The sequence below is a fragment of the Pipistrellus kuhlii genome, unplaced genomic scaffold (genome assembly GCF_014108245.1).
Source record: "Pipistrellus kuhlii isolate mPipKuh1 unplaced genomic scaffold, mPipKuh1.p scaffold_m20_p_14, whole genome shotgun sequence".
In the NCBI taxonomy this organism is placed as follows: domain Eukaryota; kingdom Metazoa; phylum Chordata; class Mammalia; order Chiroptera; family Vespertilionidae; genus Pipistrellus; species Pipistrellus kuhlii.
The window spans coordinates 10,947,566-10,967,733 of record NW_023425449.1 but is presented as its reverse complement, the minus strand read 5'-3'; the positions used below and the strand labels follow the sequence as shown (position 1 = coordinate 10,967,733).

The 20,168-nt window shown below is 40.8% G+C and overlaps 1 protein-coding gene across 1 annotated transcript in view; it reads right to left on the bottom strand.

The window, feature by feature from the left end:
* Nucleotides 1–513: 513 nt before the first annotated feature.
* RGS22 (regulator of G protein signaling 22) overlaps nucleotides 514–20,168 on the bottom strand; it is a 92,989-nt gene continuing 73,334 nt past the window's right edge. The window contains exons 20-28 of the mRNA XM_036437409.2: nucleotides 19,276–19,344; nucleotides 16,300–16,461; nucleotides 13,232–13,411; nucleotides 9,085–9,243; nucleotides 4,412–4,510; nucleotides 2,374–2,467; nucleotides 2,185–2,265; nucleotides 1,888–1,934; nucleotides 514–1,220 (exon numbers count right to left, since the gene is read on the bottom strand). Of these exons, the coding sequence (XP_036293302.2) occupies nucleotides 1,930–1,934; nucleotides 2,185–2,265; nucleotides 2,374–2,467; nucleotides 4,412–4,510; nucleotides 9,085–9,243; nucleotides 13,232–13,411; nucleotides 16,300–16,461; nucleotides 19,276–19,344 (849 nt within the window). The 3' untranslated portion in view covers nucleotides 514–1,220; nucleotides 1,888–1,929. The remainder of the gene's footprint in view (nucleotides 1,221–1,887; nucleotides 1,935–2,184; nucleotides 2,266–2,373; nucleotides 2,468–4,411; nucleotides 4,511–9,084; nucleotides 9,244–13,231; nucleotides 13,412–16,299; nucleotides 16,462–19,275; nucleotides 19,345–20,168) is intronic.

Genomic DNA, 20,168 nt, shown 5'->3' with positions numbered 1-20,168 from the left:
CTCTACTGGGTGGTGGAGTAGTGTTAGAGCAAACTCTAGGAAACTACAGAGTTCCAATGCTCTTAAAAAAAACACTGTTTCAGAAAAGAAAGGTGGTGCCTACTGGTGCTTTCCCTTGTTAAAACGCCTAATGCTTTAGAGTAGGGGTGTCGAACTCAATCAGAGAAGGGGCCAAAATCTAAAATCCAGCCTAAATCGCGGGCCGAATGGTTTACTGAACAGTCATAAACTGTCACTGTGATGGAAACGCAGCAGAGTGCAGTGATGACAGCGCGGTGCGGGCCACATTGCAAGGCCTGGCGGGACGGATTTGGCCCGCGGGCCTTGTGTTTGACACATGTGCTTTAGAGAATCAGGAATGGCAGTTCCCACTGTGAAAATGCTTTCTGGAACTCTATTAGAGTGGAATCTGATGCTTGCAATCCTGTAACCCAGGCCCTAGACCTTGGAGCTCTAAGTCTGGAAGCCTAGAGATGGTGCAGGCACATCCTTCTGGGTCAGGTATGACACAGCCCCCTTTCCCTTTAGGAGAGACAAGAGTGTGAGACCGGGTTTTCTCTGCTACGAGTGTAACTCCGGTCAGAAAGAGGGCTTTTCCCCTTTAAGGCTCTTCTCTTGCTACCAGTGATCACCAAGAGTGGCCTGTGGACCACCTGAGTCAGAATCACAGCGGCTCTCAATGAAAGAGGGACGTTCCTGGTCCTGCCAAAGAACGGCTGAATCAGACTCGGAGGGCGAGCCCAGGATCCTGAGCTGCTAGCAGATGTCACCAGGGAGTCTTATGCACACTCAAGTCTGAGAACCACTGTTTTAATATATGCTTCCTTTAGCATTGGGGATAGGGAAGGCTCTTCTTCCCTTTTATGTTTTGGGCCAATGTATTGCTAGGATAGGAAGATTAGTCCCCTAATCGCCTGCTGAATGCATCTGCTCATCAAATATAGTCATTTTTGTGGAAAAATCACGTGAGGAGCATGATGCATTCTTAAGATCTGTGATAAACAAAACGTTCTGATTTTCTAACCTCGATAGTAGCTTTATTCTAAATACGTTTTTATCAATTTTTACAGTCTGCGTGTCATGTGTGCGGAATAGCTGTCATCTTAAAATGGTAGGAGTAAAACAAGCCAAACTTTATTTAGATGGAAGGCTTGCTCTAATGAAGACCATCAAAAAGTCACTTGAGCTTCCATGTCAGTTAAATTGGGCTTAAAGAATTCCTGCAAAAGAAAAATAAATGGTTGAAAACGTAAGCAGCTATAGAAAATATAAATCCAAAACAAACCAAGAAACCTAACATACAGTTGTGATAAGGATTAAAAAAAAATTAACATGTGTCAGCACATTCTATGTGCGAGGTTGGCCTATGGAGAGGGGAACTGAGAGAGGGGCAATGACTAGGATAAACCAGAAGAGGAAAAAGATGAGCAAGCTCAGAACATCAAGATCTGCTCATCAAACCCTCCCAAGAATCAGGAAACTAAGGATTTTGAGAAATAAAAAGGCCAGCTGCAAGATAGAAGGTATAAGAAAGGGTACTTTTACTGGTTCTTCAAGTATTGGGGCAATGGGTTACATGTATATTACATTATACTACCATACTACTTTATAGGGGCATCGTTAAACTCTAACATTCGTATCCAATCAAAGTCCTTTTCCTTCAGACATTCAGAAGGGAGGCATAGTGCTCCTACCCATAAATTGGTTAGTGATGTGTGTGTGTGTGGTATGCATGTGTTTATTTGGTTTGTATATATGTTTGATGTGCATATGTGTGCATGTGTGCATGCATTTTTTGTGTGTACATATATATAGCCATGAAAGCACATGAGTATGTATGTTAGAGGCGCATGGATATGACTGATCAACTTTCAGTCTATGACTTACCTTGCACTATCAGCACCAGGGCATACACTCACAGGCGTACTGTCACTCTGGAAATGGAATGAAGTGTTAGATATGTCTTTTATCCTCAGCGGGAGGAGGGGAAGAGAGAGAGAGGGAGAGGGAGAGGACACACACACATAGAGAAATTCTCCCAATTTTCAGGGTCTGGTCAGTTGGAGGGAGTCAGTCCCCATCCCATCGCCCTCTATATTCTGCAAGGCCAGGACAGAGGCAGAGCTCTGGCGAGAAGGAAGGAAGAACTGAAGACCTCCTCATAGACTATCGTTGGAAACTCACTCTGGGTGCTTTGGGAAGAAAGGGTCCTTCTCAAAGAGAGACTTGAAGCATTCAGCCTGATATTTGTAAGAGAGAATGCACCTGCACAAAAATAAGAGACATAAGGAACACGGTGAAGCAACCATCAGCAAAGCCCTCTAAAATCAACCTGTGATGGAAGATAACAAACAACGTGTAAGCAAAAATTACCTGTGAACAACTTCTTTTCTACTTCTTCTTGAACTTTAAGAAGAATCCTTTCCTGTTCTAAGGCTTCTATGTATTTTGAGTAGCACCAGGTTGGCTAGAAAAATGATTTTCAGAGAGAATTTTAGAAGTATTTTCCCCAGAGAATAAACTGAAGGTAAGGCAACTTATACCAGCCCCTTCATTTGAACGTCTTATTGCAGCATAACACATATGATAAAATGTGCACGCCACAAATTTATTATTATATAAAATTTCACAAGTGGAATGTAACCATTTAACCTTTCAACTGGTCACCACAAACTGTTATCAGTCTACCTTATACCATTTTAATAAGAATATTTTGATAGACAGAAGGTACTTTTTCCTATAGCCTTGAGTTAAAATGTTAAATTCCCTCGCCTCAGGTTGGAGACTGGTGGGGAGGTGAGAAGGAAGATTCACTTCTTCTCAGTGAAGCAGTTTCTCAAAAATTTCATAGATTTCTTGACAGCTATTCAGTCAGTCACCTTTATATATTCAATTTGATTATGAACGTATGTGCTTAGGAAAGATCCATTTTTTTTGTGGGGTAGTTTTGCCTTTGGATTAATTACAATTCTTCAATTTGTAAAATTCATTTGAAACAAATGCATGTGTAGTGCATCCCACATTTACTAAATGGCAGTATGTTATTATTTTAATAATTTCTAGTGTAATTCAACATGTATACATTAAAGATTAATAATACACACACACACACACACACACACACACACACACACACACATATGCCAAGGAACCAGAACAACGATGGAACAACTGGAATGACTGCAATGACTGGTTGCTATAACATGCAGTGTGGCAGCCAACCAGCCCAATTGGGGCCCTGATCAGCTCCCCAAATTGCCCGAGGCCCCTCCCCTTCCCCCCCGCCAGCCATGGCCACTCCCCCTGGACAGCCCCACCCCTGATCAGCCCCCATCTGGGCAGGCTAACCGGACCCCACCCATGCATGAATTCATGCACCAGGCCTCTAGTTTATATTTATAAAAATGCCTTTGGTTTCCAAAAGCATTTAGTTTTTTAATCTTAGATATATGACAATATCATCACCATCATCATCATCATCACCTTTTTTTCTTTTTAACACCTAGGAGAACAGCCTCAAAGGAGATTAAGCCATTTCTTTCAGGCTTCAAGGTGATACTGACTTGCAAGTGTCAAAGTAAAAATTAGAAGCCTGGTATCTCTAATTCCACATTTCCCCCTTTATTTTTACTCTGTGTTCCTGAAATTTAACACTAGTCATCTGCTAATAAATATACTTCCAAATGTCATTATTAGGTATCATGCACTTTTAGATGGTTCAAAAAAAAATTGGACATTTCTCTTCTTTCAACAAAAGCTTCGTGGCCTATCAGTAATCTTAGCTGGGTAGCTGAACCTACTTGACATTCCTAAATACCAAAAAGATTGACTACCAAGCTAATATTATATATTTAAGATGCAATCACTTTCAATAGAAATCCTTAACAATGGACATAAACTTTATAAAATTTCAGGGAAGTGATGTTAATGTACAAGTTATACATGAAAATATGTATTAGTTGATGGTCATGTACTGGCCAATTTTATGATCACATCAAATAATTCAAAAATTGAGACAAAGCATGTGCCATTCATCTTTTCTTTCTTAACCCAAAATATATTAACATATATATATATATATATATATATATATATATATATTCTATATATATATATATTCTACTTTTTTCTGTAGCTGCCCTATTCTCTCTTTTCTGATAAGATAGTCACTTCAATTTCTACCTCTTAAATCTTCACGTGTATCAAGAAATTATTTCCCTTAAAGATATTATTCAGTAAGCTGGCATTTTAATGTCCTCTGAGGGCTCAAGGGAAATTTTCTTCCCGTCTCTTCTAGGATTACAATTTTAGCCTCATTTTCAAGCAAACACACCTCTACTACTGTAAAGTGACTAAATGGCTTCCCACCACCAAGTGCTCTGCAGACGCCCAGGGCGTCTCTCTGGCTTACCTGTCGGCCATATGCGTGCAGGATTAGAGATGGGTCATTGAGCAAATCAGATGGAGTCAGAGTAATTCCTGGAACACTTTCAGGTTGTTTGAATCCTTCCTGTAATTATATTATGTTATTCCCCCAAAGGGGTAATTAATTAATATAAACGTACAATTAAGGAATCATAATAGCAGGCGAAAAAAACATTGTGTGGTGAGCACCACAACCTGAGGTTTCATCAAGTCAATATCACTAATGTGACATTCTTTAACTTTCTTTCATGCTAATATAAAAATATTAAAAATAATATTGCTTTCATCTATAATAATAAAAGTGTAATGTGCTAATTAGACCGGATAGCTGAACAATCTTAGTCAGCAAACCCATTAGTCAACAGAGCCAAATATCTACAGTACAACGATTGAAATTTCTTTTGAGAGCCAAATTTTTTAAACTTCTTCTAATGCCATTTCTTCAAAATAGACTCGCCCAGGCTGTGGTATTTTGTGGAAGAGCCACGCTCAAGGGGCCAAAGAACCACATGTGGCTCGTGAGCTGCAGTTTGCCGACCACTGTTCCAGACGTCATTCCAGACGTCCTTCTGGACCACCTTCTGGACGAAGCCATGGCAGTGGGGCCGAGGCAGAGGCTGATGCCCGAGTGGGCAGGGGCTGATGCCAAGGTGGTTAGGGGTGATCAGGCAGGCAGGCAAGCAGTTAGGGGCAATTAGTCAGGCGGGCGAGTGGTTGGGGCAATCAGGCAGGCTGGCGAGCAGTTAGGAGCCAGTGGTCTTGTATTGCGAGATGGATGTCCGACTGCTGGGCTAGGCCCAATCCCAAGTAGGCCTAAACCGGCAATCAGACATCCCCTGAGGGAGTCCCAGATTGTGAGAGGGTGCCAGCTGAGCTGAGGTACCCCCTGCTGTGCACAAACTTTTTTGTGCACTGGGCCTCTAATATTAATATAAAAATACCAAAAATAAATATGAGAGAAATCATGAAGTAGATTGTAAAAAATCACCCTCAAATTTTAACATCCAAGAAAAACCACTACAGACATTTTCATTAATTTCCATCCAAATTTCTCACTAAGGAAATACATAGATTTAATCTATAATTTTAATATTTGTTTTATTACATAAATGTCATGTAAATGGAATCACACTATATGTGCTCCTTTTAAATGTTTTGTGTAAAAAATGTTGGGAAATTGCCAAAACCAGTTTGGCTCAGTGGTAGAGCGTCGGTCTGCAGACTGAAAGGTCCAAGGTTTGATTTCTGTCAGGGGCATGTATTATAAGTTGGTTGCGGGCACATCCCTGGTAGGAGGTGTGCAAGAGGCAGCTGGTCGATGTTTCTCTCTCATCGACGTTTCTAGCTCTCTATCTCTCTCCCTTCCTCTCTGTGAAAAATCAATAAAATATATATTTTTAAAAAATGTTGGGAAATTTTTTCTATGTGAATAAATGTAAAATAGGTATTTTACTAAAGGGCAGAGTCTTTGTATTTATTCAGCAAGTCTGCCTACACTATAGAACACAGAACATATCTTCAAATATTTGTTGAATGGTGAAATGAAAAAATTACATCATCATTCTTAATGGGTGAATGCAGATATTTGTTGAAAAATAAAAGTAAACCATATTATCATTTCAACTGGTGAATACTATTATAGTAAAGGGATGTACCACAGATAATCAATGCCCACTATTAGAAATTTAGGTTCTTTTTTTAAAAAATCTATTTTTATTGATTTCAGAGAGGAAGGGAGAGGGAGAGAGAGAGAGAAACATCAATGATGAGAGAGAATCATTGATCTGTTGCCTTCTGTATGTCCCCCATGCTCACAACCCAGGCATGTGCCCTGACCAGGAATTGAATAGTGACCTCCTGGTTCAACCACTGAACCATATCGGCCGGGATCATTTTTAACTTCTTACTATTATAAACAATGCGGTGCATTTCCCCCACTTCTCTCCTATAGAATAAATTCCTAAAGGTGTATTTGCTGGATTAAAAACAATGGACATTCTAAACAATGCATGTTGTCAAAGTGCCCTTCAGAAACAAAGGATCATTTTACACTTTTCCAATACACATGAGTGTGTAGCCCTCTTTCCAAACCCTCACCCAACAATGGAGATTTTCTTCTTTGCCAGTGTGTTTTTGGCTGTTATTACCCTTTGCCCACTTTTCTTTTAAGAGTGTTTATCTTTCCTATTGTTTATTTTCACAACTTACATCATACATTCTATGTTTTCCTAATTTGTCTTTAAACTTGTTTATTTCTGCCATTTAAAAGTTTAAAATATTTAAAGTCACTGTGATTTTCTTTCCTTTTTTTATTTTGTTGTTGCTGTTTTTGTTCTGTTTGTTTTTTGTTATTCTTCACCCAAGAATATTTTCCCATTGATTTTTAGAGAAAGTGGAAGGGGGTAGCAAGGAAACAGAGAGCGAGAAACATCTATGTGAGAGAGACACATTGATTGGTTGCCTTCTGCATATGCCCCAATCGAGGCATGTGCCCTTGACAGGAATTGAAACCATGACCCTTCAGTCATTGAAAAGTACAAATCATTGCTGAGATAAATTAGAGATCTAAGGAGAGATATCTGTGTTCATGGATTGGAAAACATACTATTTTTATTATTTCAGTTCTCCTCAAACTGATCTAAAGGTTCATTGCAATACTAATAAAAATATCTGAGTAGTCAGGTAACATGTGAAAAAGTTGCTCCACCTTACTAATAATTAGGAAAGTGTAAACAGGTGCATTATTAATGATGAGTACATTTTTTTACCATCAGATTGAAAAAAATTTTTTGTCTTAAATACTAAATGGGGATTACTAAATGGGAAAAGCAGTATTCTCCTGTATTGCTGGTAAAATATACAGTGACACATGCACAGGGAAAGCAGCGTGGTAGCGCCTACTCCACTAAAAATATACATGCAAGTGAGAACCAGAATGGCAGTGCAGGTACACGCCAGTACTCACCGCAAACCTATCAACAAAAGGCCCAAGACCCAGCACCAGCACCAGCCTGCCTTGCTTCATAGTTGGGCTTCAACTGGGCACCTCCAAGCCCAATACAAATCTTCTGATCTCTCTGTAGCTCCTGCCAGGTGGCCCCAGGCAGTGTCTGACTTTGCACCTCCCTGGAGGCCCTAGAGCCAGTGCACCCAATAGACAACTTCAGATGATACCAGATTACAACTCTACACATCCACAAGCGACACGCTCAAGGGGCAGACTCAGTGAGCACCAAAGCCCCACTGCAGCAAGTCCTGCTCCATGGGGGTGTTTTCTGCACAGCAGCTCTCCCAAGGTAGATGCAGTTGGTCCTCACAGCTAATTGGCCTGGAGGTCAATTTCTCCCAGAGATGCCAATAGCAGTCAAGGCTCAACTACACAAGACTGTGCACACAGCCCACATAGGGGTGCACCTAGAGTGCCCAGCTCAGGCGACTGGGGAGAATGAGCCACTGGGCCCTACAGGACACCCATTAACCCAAGGCCACTCTACCAATTTTAGAAGACAGAGCAGCTCTACCTAACTGCTGGCCTGGTCCCCCCAACTGCCTTCCTCTGCAGGCCTGGTCACCCCTAATTGCTCTCCCCTGCAAGCCATCTTGTAATGGCCATCTTGTGTCCACATGGGGGCAGCCATTTTGTGTATTGGAGTGATTGTCAATTTGCATATTACTCTTTTATTAGAGTAATATGCAAATTGTGTGTGTGTGTGTGTGTGTGTGTGAGAGAGAGAGAGAGAGAAAGAGAGAGAGAGAGAGAGAGAGAGTAGGCATAAGCTTATAAATAAGATAAAATACATTATTTTGGAATTCTCCCTCACCAATTCAAATAGAGAAATAGAAAGGAAGATGGGTAGATGAATGAGTGGAGAGACTAACTGACAAATAAACAGGCTGAACAATTTGTGATTCATATTTACAAATTTCACAATCAATGTAGAAGTCTGTAATTGTAATTCTAAAGTGCTGCCCTCAGCCTTGGCCGGTTTGGTTTAGTGAACAGAGTGTCAGCCTGTGGGCTGAGGGGTCCCAGGTTTGATTCCAGCCAAAAGCACATGCCTGGGTGGCATGCTCCAGTCGGGGGTGTACAGAAGGCAGCCAATTTATGCTTCTCTCTCATCACTGATGCTTCTACCTCTCTCTTCCTCTCCCTTCCTCTCTGAAATCAACAAAGAAATATGTTTTAAAAATAAAATAAAGGGCTGCCCTCAGTACATAATATTTGTTCATTCATTCACCCATTCATTTAGCCAACAATTGTTAATAACGGTGTGTGTGCTAGACACTGGTGTAAGTGCTTATGAGACACAGATGAATAAGACAGATACATCCTTGAGAATCTCAGTCCAGTGAGGACAACAAATGCAAAGTCTTCCTCATAAGACAATGTAATGTGCTCCCCGAGAGAGGTTCCTATGTGTGACTCCGGTGGATGTATGTTCTTAAGTTGCCCAGGAGAGTATCAAGGAAAGATACTTTTCCTTCACATGGAAAAGATGACACTGCAGATGAATTTTAAGGAATTCAAAACCAAGTCTGAAACCTCCAACTAAAGGCCTAAAGGTCCCTGAAGTTGGTCTTCGGTCACTTTGCTGGCCCACGTGTCTCTACAAATGGCTTTTATACGTCTGACTAAACCCCAAATGAGTCTGGTCTCACCTTTGCCAATCTTTCCTCTTCTATGAGCGTCGATCTCTTTTTCTGCCTGACATATTCTTTTCTTCTCTCTAAAGCACTCATAATTTTTTCATCAGTTAGGTTCTTTCTAAACTCACAAAACTGAGGCCAAAATTTAAACAGGACTCCAAAAATTGTCATCTGTATAAAAAGCAAAGTATGTCTCGGGTTACAATGTTATACAAATGTACCGTTTTAAACTCTAACTCACCAGAATAATGGATTAACTATTGCATCTTTAATATACAGCATGTTTCCTCCAACTTATTGTCTCCAGACATCTTGGTATAGTTTAGCTCCGCACATGCTTATCATCAATGTTGTTTTTTTTTTTTTTTTTACTACCAACGAGAAGTCTTTCTTTAAAAAAAAAAAAAAATCTTAAAATACACTTAAAAGTCACTTTATTCTTTATGTTTCCCTAACCAATTGATTGTATGAATAAAGAATCCATTAGGTCTTTTTTTTTTTTTAATAAGAAATTTATGTTTTCTTTTAAAGCATATACTAGCGGATCTGCCACACACTCTGCTGTTTTATGCAAGTATTCCAAATATTCAGTCCATCAAGGGGGACTCCTCTCCCCTCTCCCCTTTTCTTTCTTTTTAGAGAAAGGAAATACCGTTTACCTCTGGAAAAGCTCTTAAATAAAGCTTGCAGATCTAAGAATAAATCTTGAGTAACTTCTACATGATACAATCTCTCTTTTATGTGAGAGCAAGAAAAGTAACGTTTTAAAAAGCAGAGTGGTATCCTGGACAAGTGCTCTCTATGAGGACACTCCACGGCGAGTGATTAATTGTGATATTTATTGAGATAAGAATGGTTGCTCGGCTCCCGTGCCAAGTTTTTCCATTAGTTCCAGAGGCAGACATTACTTCCAAGAAGGTAGGACTTGCCACATCAGATCAAGCCCAACATGCTGCTGCTAGGAATGGCCTTCCCCTAATGCCCTGGAGGAAAATGAACCATCCCATTAGGCTGGAGGCCAGCGCTTGGGAGGAAAAGGAGACTTTTTCCGAGAGTAAAAGCTGCGGCGGCGATCAGCAGCGTCCTGAATAGTCACGTTTCGTGGCTCCTCTTTTCTGTACGTGGATATTCTCAGTGATTCTAAAACTACTTACGCTTTTTAAAAGACGACTTTGTCACTGAATGCTGTGGCCTCTCAGGATTGGGAACACAAAAGCTAAGAGATACTCTGGTGGATAAAATGCAGGCCTTTGTTTTTTTCATTTACCTACCATGTAGTTAATTCAGCCACCCCCTGCTCCAGTGTTCAGGGGCTGTGATAGCTGCCCTGTGAACGTCTTAAACTTCAATACCCCTTCTCTATCTACCAACTATTGACCCTACTTTTCAGCGATCTCTCCAAAACCTGAGTCATTCTCAACTACATGTATTTCCATCTAGAAGGCCTTCCGGTAAAAGTCACCTACAGAACTTTCAAAGGCAGACATAAAATTGCTCTTTTTGCCAAAAACCGGTTTGGCTCAGTGGACTGAAAGGTCCCAGGTTCAATTCTGGTCAAGGGCATGTACATTGGTTGCAGGCACATCCCTGGTGGGGAGTGTGCAGGAGGCAGCTGGTTGATGTGTCTCTCTCATCTATGTTTCTAGCCCTCTATCCCTCTCCCTTCCTCTCTGTGAAAATCAATAAAATATATATTTTTTTAAATTGCTCTTTTGTTTTGTTTTGTTTTTAAGAGTGAGTGGAAGGGAGAGGGATAAAGAAATGGAAACATCCATGAGACAGTAACATTGATCGCTGCCTTTTGCAGGCCCCCTCCTGGGGATTGAGCCTGCAACCCAGCCATGTGCCCTGACCAAACAGGGAATCAAACTGGTGGACCTCCTGGTTCATGGGATGACACTCAACCACTGGGCCACACTGGCCGGGCCAAATTGCTCCATGTCTAACAGTTGCAATTAAGATGTTCAGATCTTACATGTGACTCATGAAAATTACCCAGCCTTAAAAGATAACCAAACGGTGGCTAAGAAATTGTTTTTAATAAAAAAGAGAGCTATTTTGCTCACTGCCAGCAGATGGACAATGGCTTTAGCATGAGTCAGAACTTCCGCTGAGGGCTGAGTGATGTGGGTGGGGACAGGCAGAGGCTACACTGATAACAATCCTAAAACAGGCAAATGTACTAGTTAGCCCTTCTCTCCTCTTTGCTCTCGTCCCCAGTTCGGTCTTGTTCCTTTCTGCTGCCATAGCTCTCTTCTCACAGCCTTCATTCCCATGGTAACCCGTGTTCCAACATGCTCCTGGGCGCCTCTTCTGTGGCCTCAAGGAAAATGGGAAGCAGGCCCTGCCCCCAACGACCTTCCAGTCTAACGGGAAAGCCGGGCACAGAAGGGTCACGTTCGGTTCTGTGTGACACGTGTTCTGACCCGGACAAGTACCGGATGTCATCACAGCGCACGGAGGGGAAGAGGACGCTGCCAGAAGCTCAGGAAGGAGAGAAGCAGCCGCCTGCAGAGCCACGCGTGTGTCAGGGAGATGGGGAGGTGAGCGGTGAGGGATGTGGTTGGGGACATGGAGGAGGCACATGGCCTCCCTCCTGAGGACAATGGGGAGGAGCTGTAACTGAGGGCAGAGGAGTGATCTGACCAGATGGACGTTTTGAAACAAGACGGCTCTGCCCGAGGCGAGTTAAATGGATTCTGAGAGCCCCGAGGCGGGGACCTGTGGTCAGCACTGTGAATAATATATATATTATATATATATATATATATATATATATATATATATATATATATATATATATATATATATATATATATAACATATAATACCCGCACTCTGCAGGTGCAGCTGAGGCAGTGGCCTGACGTCGGAGAGAAGTAGGGAGAATGCAGATAATGAGGAGACAGAGGGATACAATTCGGGGAATGGAGATCTGGTGGGCAGGGAATGAAAGCAAGGGGGGGACGTGGAGACGGTGCCCAGGCCTCTGACCATTCCCTGAGCTTTCTTAGGAAACACTGGAGCAATAACAGACTTGGTGGGGTATGGCCCCTACATAAATATGCTCTTACGGGCCTGGGACTCATTTTAGGAAATCAGGTAGAAGGCATAAACGAGAGGACTCCTCTGGACACTGTGCAAAGCCAGCGGCATGGGCAGCCCCAGACCTCGGCTCCCCCCGACCCCCAAGTTCAAGGCCTCGGATGCAGCTGGGCGGCCAGGCTTGGGGTTAGGGGTCTGGTTATCGGCGGGCCCGGCTGCGTGATCTCTCAGACCCCCTCGTTCACAGACGCCGCGATTCTGGCAGCGCGTCCTCTCCGTCTCTCTCCAGCACATCCTCAATCATGCCCCGGTATTTTCGCCTATTTTAATGCATAATTTGGATTGGGAGTCCACTTTCGGTCCCTCAGAGGACTCAGAGCACAGCTGGCTCGCAAATGCACGTGAAGGAGTAATGGCCTCTTTCCATGCTCAAGGGCAATCGTACCCCCAATCTCTGTTTCCCATCACTTAAGTCATGACATGGCCTTCCCTATTACCTCTATTACAATTTATTTTTCTTAATCATTTCTCAGGAACAACATCGGTAAAAGGCTTTTCAAAATGCAAATAAATGATGTTCATCAAATCGCTGTTTTCTATTATTTATCTTAAGAAGAAGTAATGTGAGCAGGTTAACAGGCACGACTTCTCCTTTCATGAGCTTGTGTACTTTACGTGGACCGGGTACTTAAATCTCCTCTCACTTGTTTTATGAGCGATGTGAATATTCCAATCTTTAAAAAATACACAAATCCCGGGACGCACATATGCCATGCATTTTTGTGGTAGCGGATATTTTAAGAGGAAATGGGAACGGTGGGAAAGGAAGGAGGAATTAGCTTGTTTAGAAACTGAAAAAATGGGAACCCTGCAACGTCTAAGTGGAGTGTTTAATACTTTTATTTGTTGTGTAGTATCAACAAGAAGAGTCGATGACTAGTTTCTTATGTTCTGTGGCCTATGAAAAGGGGTTCTTTTTTATGGCCCAGGATAAATGCCAGTGTTGGGATGATTGAAGCCTTGCCAGATTGGAATCATGCATGAGCTCTACGAGAATACCTAGACCGTCGGTCTGTTTAAAGCTACGCTTCGCCACGTGCCCCCGTTCGCTTACCTGGGCCTCTCTAAACACATACGGTCCTAACTCCTTCCTGTGCTCGATAATCTTCTGGGCTTGCTCTACCGGGATGTCTATTTGTAGAGTTGGCGGGACACTGGAGTTAATAAAGCAGTTGATAATAGTCATGACCTTCTTGTGGATGATAGACTCTTCACAATGAGAGTGGCACAGGTCCTGGGACAAGGGGGGAAAGACAGGACAATATATGATGCACGTGTGATTGGAGCACTTCATAGAATTGTGACAACATGTCTTTCAGCTAATGTATACTTTTTAAAAAATGGATTTTGAGAGAGAGGAGAGGAGAGAGAGAAGCACTGATTTGTGGTTTCACTTATTTATGCATCCATGAGTTGCTTCTTGTATGTGCCCTGACCGAAGACCAAGCCCACAACCTTGATGTATTTGGACTAACGTTTGAACCAACTGGGCTACCCTGCCAGGGGCCTAAAATATACATTTTAACTTCAGGTCAGGAGGGTACTGGGACGTGCCAACGCTATCTTAAAATGTCATAGCTTTTATTTCTCTTGGGTTTGAGGAACCCAAGTCTTTGATGGATATAGCTTACGTAAATACAGATTTCGTTTTATCCTGATTGCTGCTTCTCCTTTCTCCGATGCAAAGGAACAGAACTAGTGTTGGCTTTGACTTATTAGCAAATTGATGTTGAGTGCCTGCGATATGCCAGACACCAAGCTGTGCCCCATATACAGCGCCTGGCCTTTAAAAGGCCAATTTCACTGAAACTGGTTTGGCTCAGTGGATAGAGCGTCAGCTTGCAGACTAAAAGGTCCCAGGTTCGATTCCAGTCAGGGGCATGTACCTTGGTTGCGGGCACATCCCCAGTAGGGGGCGTGCAAGAGGCAGCTGATAGATGATTCTGTCTCATCGATGTTTCTAACTCTCTATCCCTCTCTCTTCCTCTCTGTAAAAAAATCAATAAAATATATTTAAAAAAATAAAAATAATAAGAAATAAATAAAAGGCCAATTTCTACTGGAGGAGAAGCATGGCGATGTTACTCCAATTTGAGGTGGTTGGTAAGTGCTATGATAAAAGCATACACAGCGTTACAAAAGAAAACAGATGCCAACTCAACTGACAGGTGGTCACAAAGCTTTCTCAACCATCACTGCTTCTCCAGCAAAGGGGATTTTGGCTCAGAAGGGCCAGCTACATAAGCTAGGGGCTGGTGGTGACAGGTGTGTCAATAGGCATCAATATTTTTTCAGTTAACCTATTACGTTATCCACTTTATTGCTAAAGAGCTTAAAAATAGTGATCACGCATTCAAAAGACCTACTTTTATGTCACAGATGTAGGGCTATCATTTTAAAAAAAAATAATTCAAGCTTGTCTGTCAAAGACATTGTTCTCTAAATCACTAGGAAGTACACATATTTGGAAATGATTCTAGGGCAGAAATGAGCCAACATTTATTAAGTGCTCACTGTAGGATGGACATTGTAATAACTCATGTCTTATGGATACTACTAAAGAAAAGAACATTCTAGTGCTTGCCATATAAAACTTCACATGCAGTTTGGCATAAGTTAGATGTGAAAAAAGCTTGTTATGTTACATTGAGACAACGATTAGCATTTTTTCTCTCAGTTTAGTATCCCTTCCAAAAATGCCTATTTATACCATGTATAAATAGTGTGTGTGTGTGTGTGTATATATATATATATATATATATATATATATATATATATATATATAATAAATGTATTGTTGCCATTACTAGTGAGGGAGCATAACTTAGTGGATAAGGACATGAGTTTTAGCAACAGAATGCCTTGGTTCAAATTCCAGCTCTACCACTTAATTAGCTGTATGATGTCAAAAGTTTCTTAACTTTTCTGTGCCTTAGCTTCTTCATCTATAAAATGGTGAGAACAACAGCTCTGGCCTCATAGGATTCTTTTATTTTATTTTATGGAGATTAGCAATATTCACTTTAAAAAAATCCTTTCCTGGGGATTTGTTTATTGATTTTAGAGGGAGGAGAATGGAGGGAGAAAGGGAGGGAGGGGGGGAGAGAGAGGGAGGGAGGGAGAGATCAGGAGAGAAAGAAAGAGAGAGAGAGAGAGAGAGAGAGAGAGAGAGAGAGAGAGAGAAAATCCATGTGAGAGAGAAACATCCATCAGCTGCCTCCTCCACATGCCTCAACTGATGATCCAACCTGAAAGCTAGGTATGTGCTGTGACAGGGAATTGAGCCCACAACCTTTTTGGTGTATGGAATGACACTCCAATCAACTGAGCCATCTGGCCAGGGCTCATAGGATTCTTATGCCAATTAAATTAGTTATGACATGAAAAGCATTAAGTCACTATCTGGCAGATAGCAAACAATCAGAATAAACCATATAAAAGTGAGCTCAGTAGGACTTTGCTAAGGGGAATGCTTTCTACCTAGAAAATTCCCTCAAGACCCAATCCAGGTATTATCTCATCTACTTCTCTGACCTACCACCTTCCCTGCCTCATTCCCTCCTCTGTGGGAACACCTAGTTAGAGCATGGGTCATAATCAATACTATGGATTTTTACAGGTGCCTTCCTTCCTGCAGGAGGACAATGTGTTGTATTCACCTTTTTATTCCTACAATCTAGCATCATGGCTAGAACATTAGATACTTCATAAATGCTTACTGAATGAACAAATTCACTCCTATAGCTTGATTTTTAATAGCTACTTACTAATATACGCCCTCCATTCTGATACAGAAAATACACCTAAATGAAGACCATGGGTGGCCTTGGAGAAGGAATAGTCACAAAATTAAGGGTTGACTATGTATGAGACTATGTTTTTTAAAATACTTACCTTGGAAGGTTTATCTCAATAATAATACAATTATTTAGTGCTCACTCTCACTCTTCATTGTACAATAATAATGTATTTAAAATAGACATATAAACATCTCAATATTCTCATATTTGTGTGAAGGTGGCAAAATTGGGAACTATTCTCCATAACGTTACCGTTAGGAATCCATGTTAATGCATCCCCTCCCCAGAAAGAGGCGGTTTTCTCCCGCTCCCAATGAAATACCTTATATTTTTGTACTTCTTGCCAAAAGAGCACCCCGTTTTCCAATAAATCTCCTTTGAGAGCCACGAACCGTTGGAATTGCTTCGCGGTGACTGGGTTCAGTAACGCTTTACGGAAAGCGATGATTTCAGAAGAGGAAGCTATCCATTTGCTCTCCACGGGCTGCCCAAAGCAGGGAGAACAGAAAATTAGCTGTGTTCTAAAATGTAGACAAAGTCATGTGGTGGACTGAAGATCACCACATTCCATCTCCTGCTCTTTGGTCTGTTGAAATGGATAGCCTGGATACAAGAGGATTCGGGAACTTTCTCCCTCTGATTCTCTCCCCTTTGTCTCCTTGACATTTTTATGGCATCATTTTGTTAAGGGGTAGAGAGAAAAAGCAATGATTGGCTGATTTAGAACATATGACTACATTGTTCAAGAATGTTAGTTATTACAGTTTGAGACTATGCTGAAAAACTACATTTTAGTGTATAGGATGAGTTCTGTGTTTAAATGGGACAAAGTAGTCATAATGTTATGATTATACATTGTTATAATATTATTTATTTTATGGTTTCATATCCTACCTTTTAAAAAGTAAAAGCAGTTGATCATTTAAAATATTTTTTTCAAGTTTTTCCAAAAGTAATTACCTATTAATTTAAATAGGAAATTCACTGTGCAGCTTCACTATAAATCTATCCCAGAAAGATCATATAGTTTGGGGAATTATCTTTATATTATTTTAATAACAAATTGTTAAGAATTAATAAAAAGAAATAATTATTAGTATATTATTTTTAATAACAGACCTCCTCTGACTGAGGATTCACTTTGCATAACAAAAAAGCCTGAAGGAGCCATGGTATTTTATTAATGGTTAAATGTATAATTTTATATCTTCACAATTTCAAGACATCTACTTCTTTTACTTCAACCATTTAGATCACATATTCATCCCTTGTTAGCCTCTTAGATAACAAAAAATACACTGAGTGGCCAGATTACTATGATTTCTGAACGCCTAATAATCTGGCCACTCAGTGTACTTCTCTTGAGTACCTTATTTATTTGATATCAAAGATACTACAGATTGTGCACCTTGTTAGTTTTCCCCTTTGCACTGGCTGATAGAAAGCTCAGGGCAAATAGGTTGTTGATCTCCAGCAAAAGTCTAGAATACTTTTGGTACCCACTTGAGATACAAATACACTGAGTGGCCAGATTATTATGCATTCAGAGGTCATAATAATCTGGCCACTCAGTGTATTTTAATAAATTTACTGAATAGATTTTTTTTTATTTTTTTTTTTTTTTTTTTTTTTTTTTTTTTTTTTTACTGGATACATTTTATTGAAGTTCCCCAAATTCTACAACCATGCATCATTCCAAAGTCAATGTGTCAATGTTTTAGGTGGACCTAGGAATTTCAATAACAAACAAAACACATGCTAAACATCCATTACTGATCATGCAGAAAGTAAGTTTCATAGAATATTTCATTCTACGTGACCATCAAAATGAGACCTCAGAGAGTTCTGGAAAAAGTGCCCCGGGAACATGAAGGAAGGATCAACTAGTTCTGTCAGGAGAAGTAAAAGCTTTACTGAGAAGGGCCTTCAGGATGACATCTGAGTTGGGAACTGAAAGCTGAAGGCAACTCCAGGCAGTTGAGATGGATGCGCCCAGATAAAGCGAGGAGATGTCTATCACTGTTAGTGAGGCCCAGGCCGGGTTCTGTGCATGGGTAGGTAAGACCCTCACCATATGGTCCCTATTAAAATTACAGCCCTATAAATAGGAACAACTATGCATCAGACTGGGATGTTTGTTTAAAACCCACTCAGCAAATAACGTTTTAAGACCTGCTTCTTAAGATACTAAACTTTAGTAATTTAACTAAAGCCTGTAATTTTACTTAACAACAACAAAAAATAACAATATATACTGCATAGTAATATAAAATATAAGCTTATTGTACTCAGCATTTCAATAAAAATATAGCAAAAGACAAATATAAGAACAGGTTTTCTTTCCTCTCAAGAGGAAAATACAGAACAAGAGGAGCCTAACATATAGACTCTTCAAACAGTCAGATAAAGCCTTGACTTTGTTAGCTTATTAGTTTCTCTGCCTGGGTCTAGTTTAGCATCTTATCAAGACCTGTAGAAGGATAAATACCCATAAATTTGTAGGCTCAAAGAGAACACTGTATTTATCACACTTGTTAAGAAGCAAAATAGGCGATTTCTAGTAAGGTATCATATTATAGTGGTTTAAAAATTCACCAAAATGATAGGTATCAATTCTTTTAAGGCTAAAATGTAATTCTAAATAAGGGGGGATATCATAAGTTAATTTAACCTGCTGATTCTATTGCATGCTTCTTACTATTTTTGTGTAATCTACTCTTAGTAATAAATATCCTACCAGATGCTGGAACGAACAATTTGTCTCAATAAATCCATCTTCAAGGAAAATAAATAAAAATACATATTGAGCTCTAGCTGGTTTGGCTCAGGGGATAGAGTGCCGATGACCCTTTGGCTGAATAGTCCTGGTTCGGTTCTGGTCAAGGGCATGAACCTCGGTTGCAGGCTTGATCCCGGCCCAGGTTGGGGTGCGTGTAGGAGGCAACCAATCAATGTATCTCCCTCACATTGATGTTTCTCTCCCTCTGTCTCTCCCCCTCCCTTCCACTCTATTTAAAAATAATGGAAAAAAATATTCATGGATGAGGATTAACAAAAAAGACATATTGAAAATCCAATGGACACTTCTGGGATTGAGCAGGTAAAGGAACGCTCTAAGAAGGTCCTGATACAATCACACTTCCCACTAGATTCCATCAGCCAATTAGAGCAGTGTTGGCAGTCAACTGGTGGCTTAGAAAACAGGGTCTACAATGAGCGTTTATGAACAAGAAGAGGGAGGAAGACACTTTGACAGAGTAGAACTTACAGGAGAAAGAATATAACAAATGGTTCTTACCTTCCAGATCCCAATTTTCCTTTCATGCTTCTGCAGTATGAGCTCGTCAGCGACATCTCTCAGCTGTAACTAAAAGCAGAACCAATGATCTTACCTCAAGGATTCGGAATGTCTGAAGTTTCGAAATCATCTACTAATTTATTGGCTTTAAAAAATGAGGTAGCCCTAGCTGGTAGCCATAGCTCAGCGGATAGAGCGTAGGCCTGGGTTTGATTCCGATTAAGGGCACACGCCCAAGTTGTGGGCTCAATCCCCAGCAGGGGTGTGCAGGAGGCAGCCAGTCAATGGTTCTCTCTCATCACTAATGTTTCTATCTCTTTCTCCCTCTCTGAAATATAATTTTATTTTTTATTTTATTTTTATTGATATATCTTTTTTTTTTAATGAGGTAAAGGTGAGCGTGGATAAGAGATGGGCAGTTCAGAAGAAAAGGATCTGACATAGAAATGGGAGTTCTGCCCCGTCCTTGGGCGAGTTACTCAAGTTGTCCGTTCTGAACAGTTTCCTCTTCTGCAAACTGGAGACAATAGGGCGAAACTGACTGCATCGCCCTAAATATAGATGGCACTCCCACTTTGGGTCACATGGAAACTAAAGAGACAATTAGGACTTTCCAGATTTTTGTGCTATTATCTAGCCACAGTAATTTTAGATGAGTACAAAAGGTACTCAATACAGGCAGAAAATATGGAAGATATCTCTTGAGGTGCAGCCGATTGCCACTATTTTCCCTTTCTTGGGAATCACTCCTGCCAAATTTGTCCTGTGTGACTTTACCTCTTCCATAGACAGATCCAAAAGCTGAGCTACAGAGACAGGACAGAGTCACTGCCTAGTCTTTCCGACAGCCTCCGCCTGGCCCCCAACCCTCCTAAAGCTTCCGTGTCAACTCT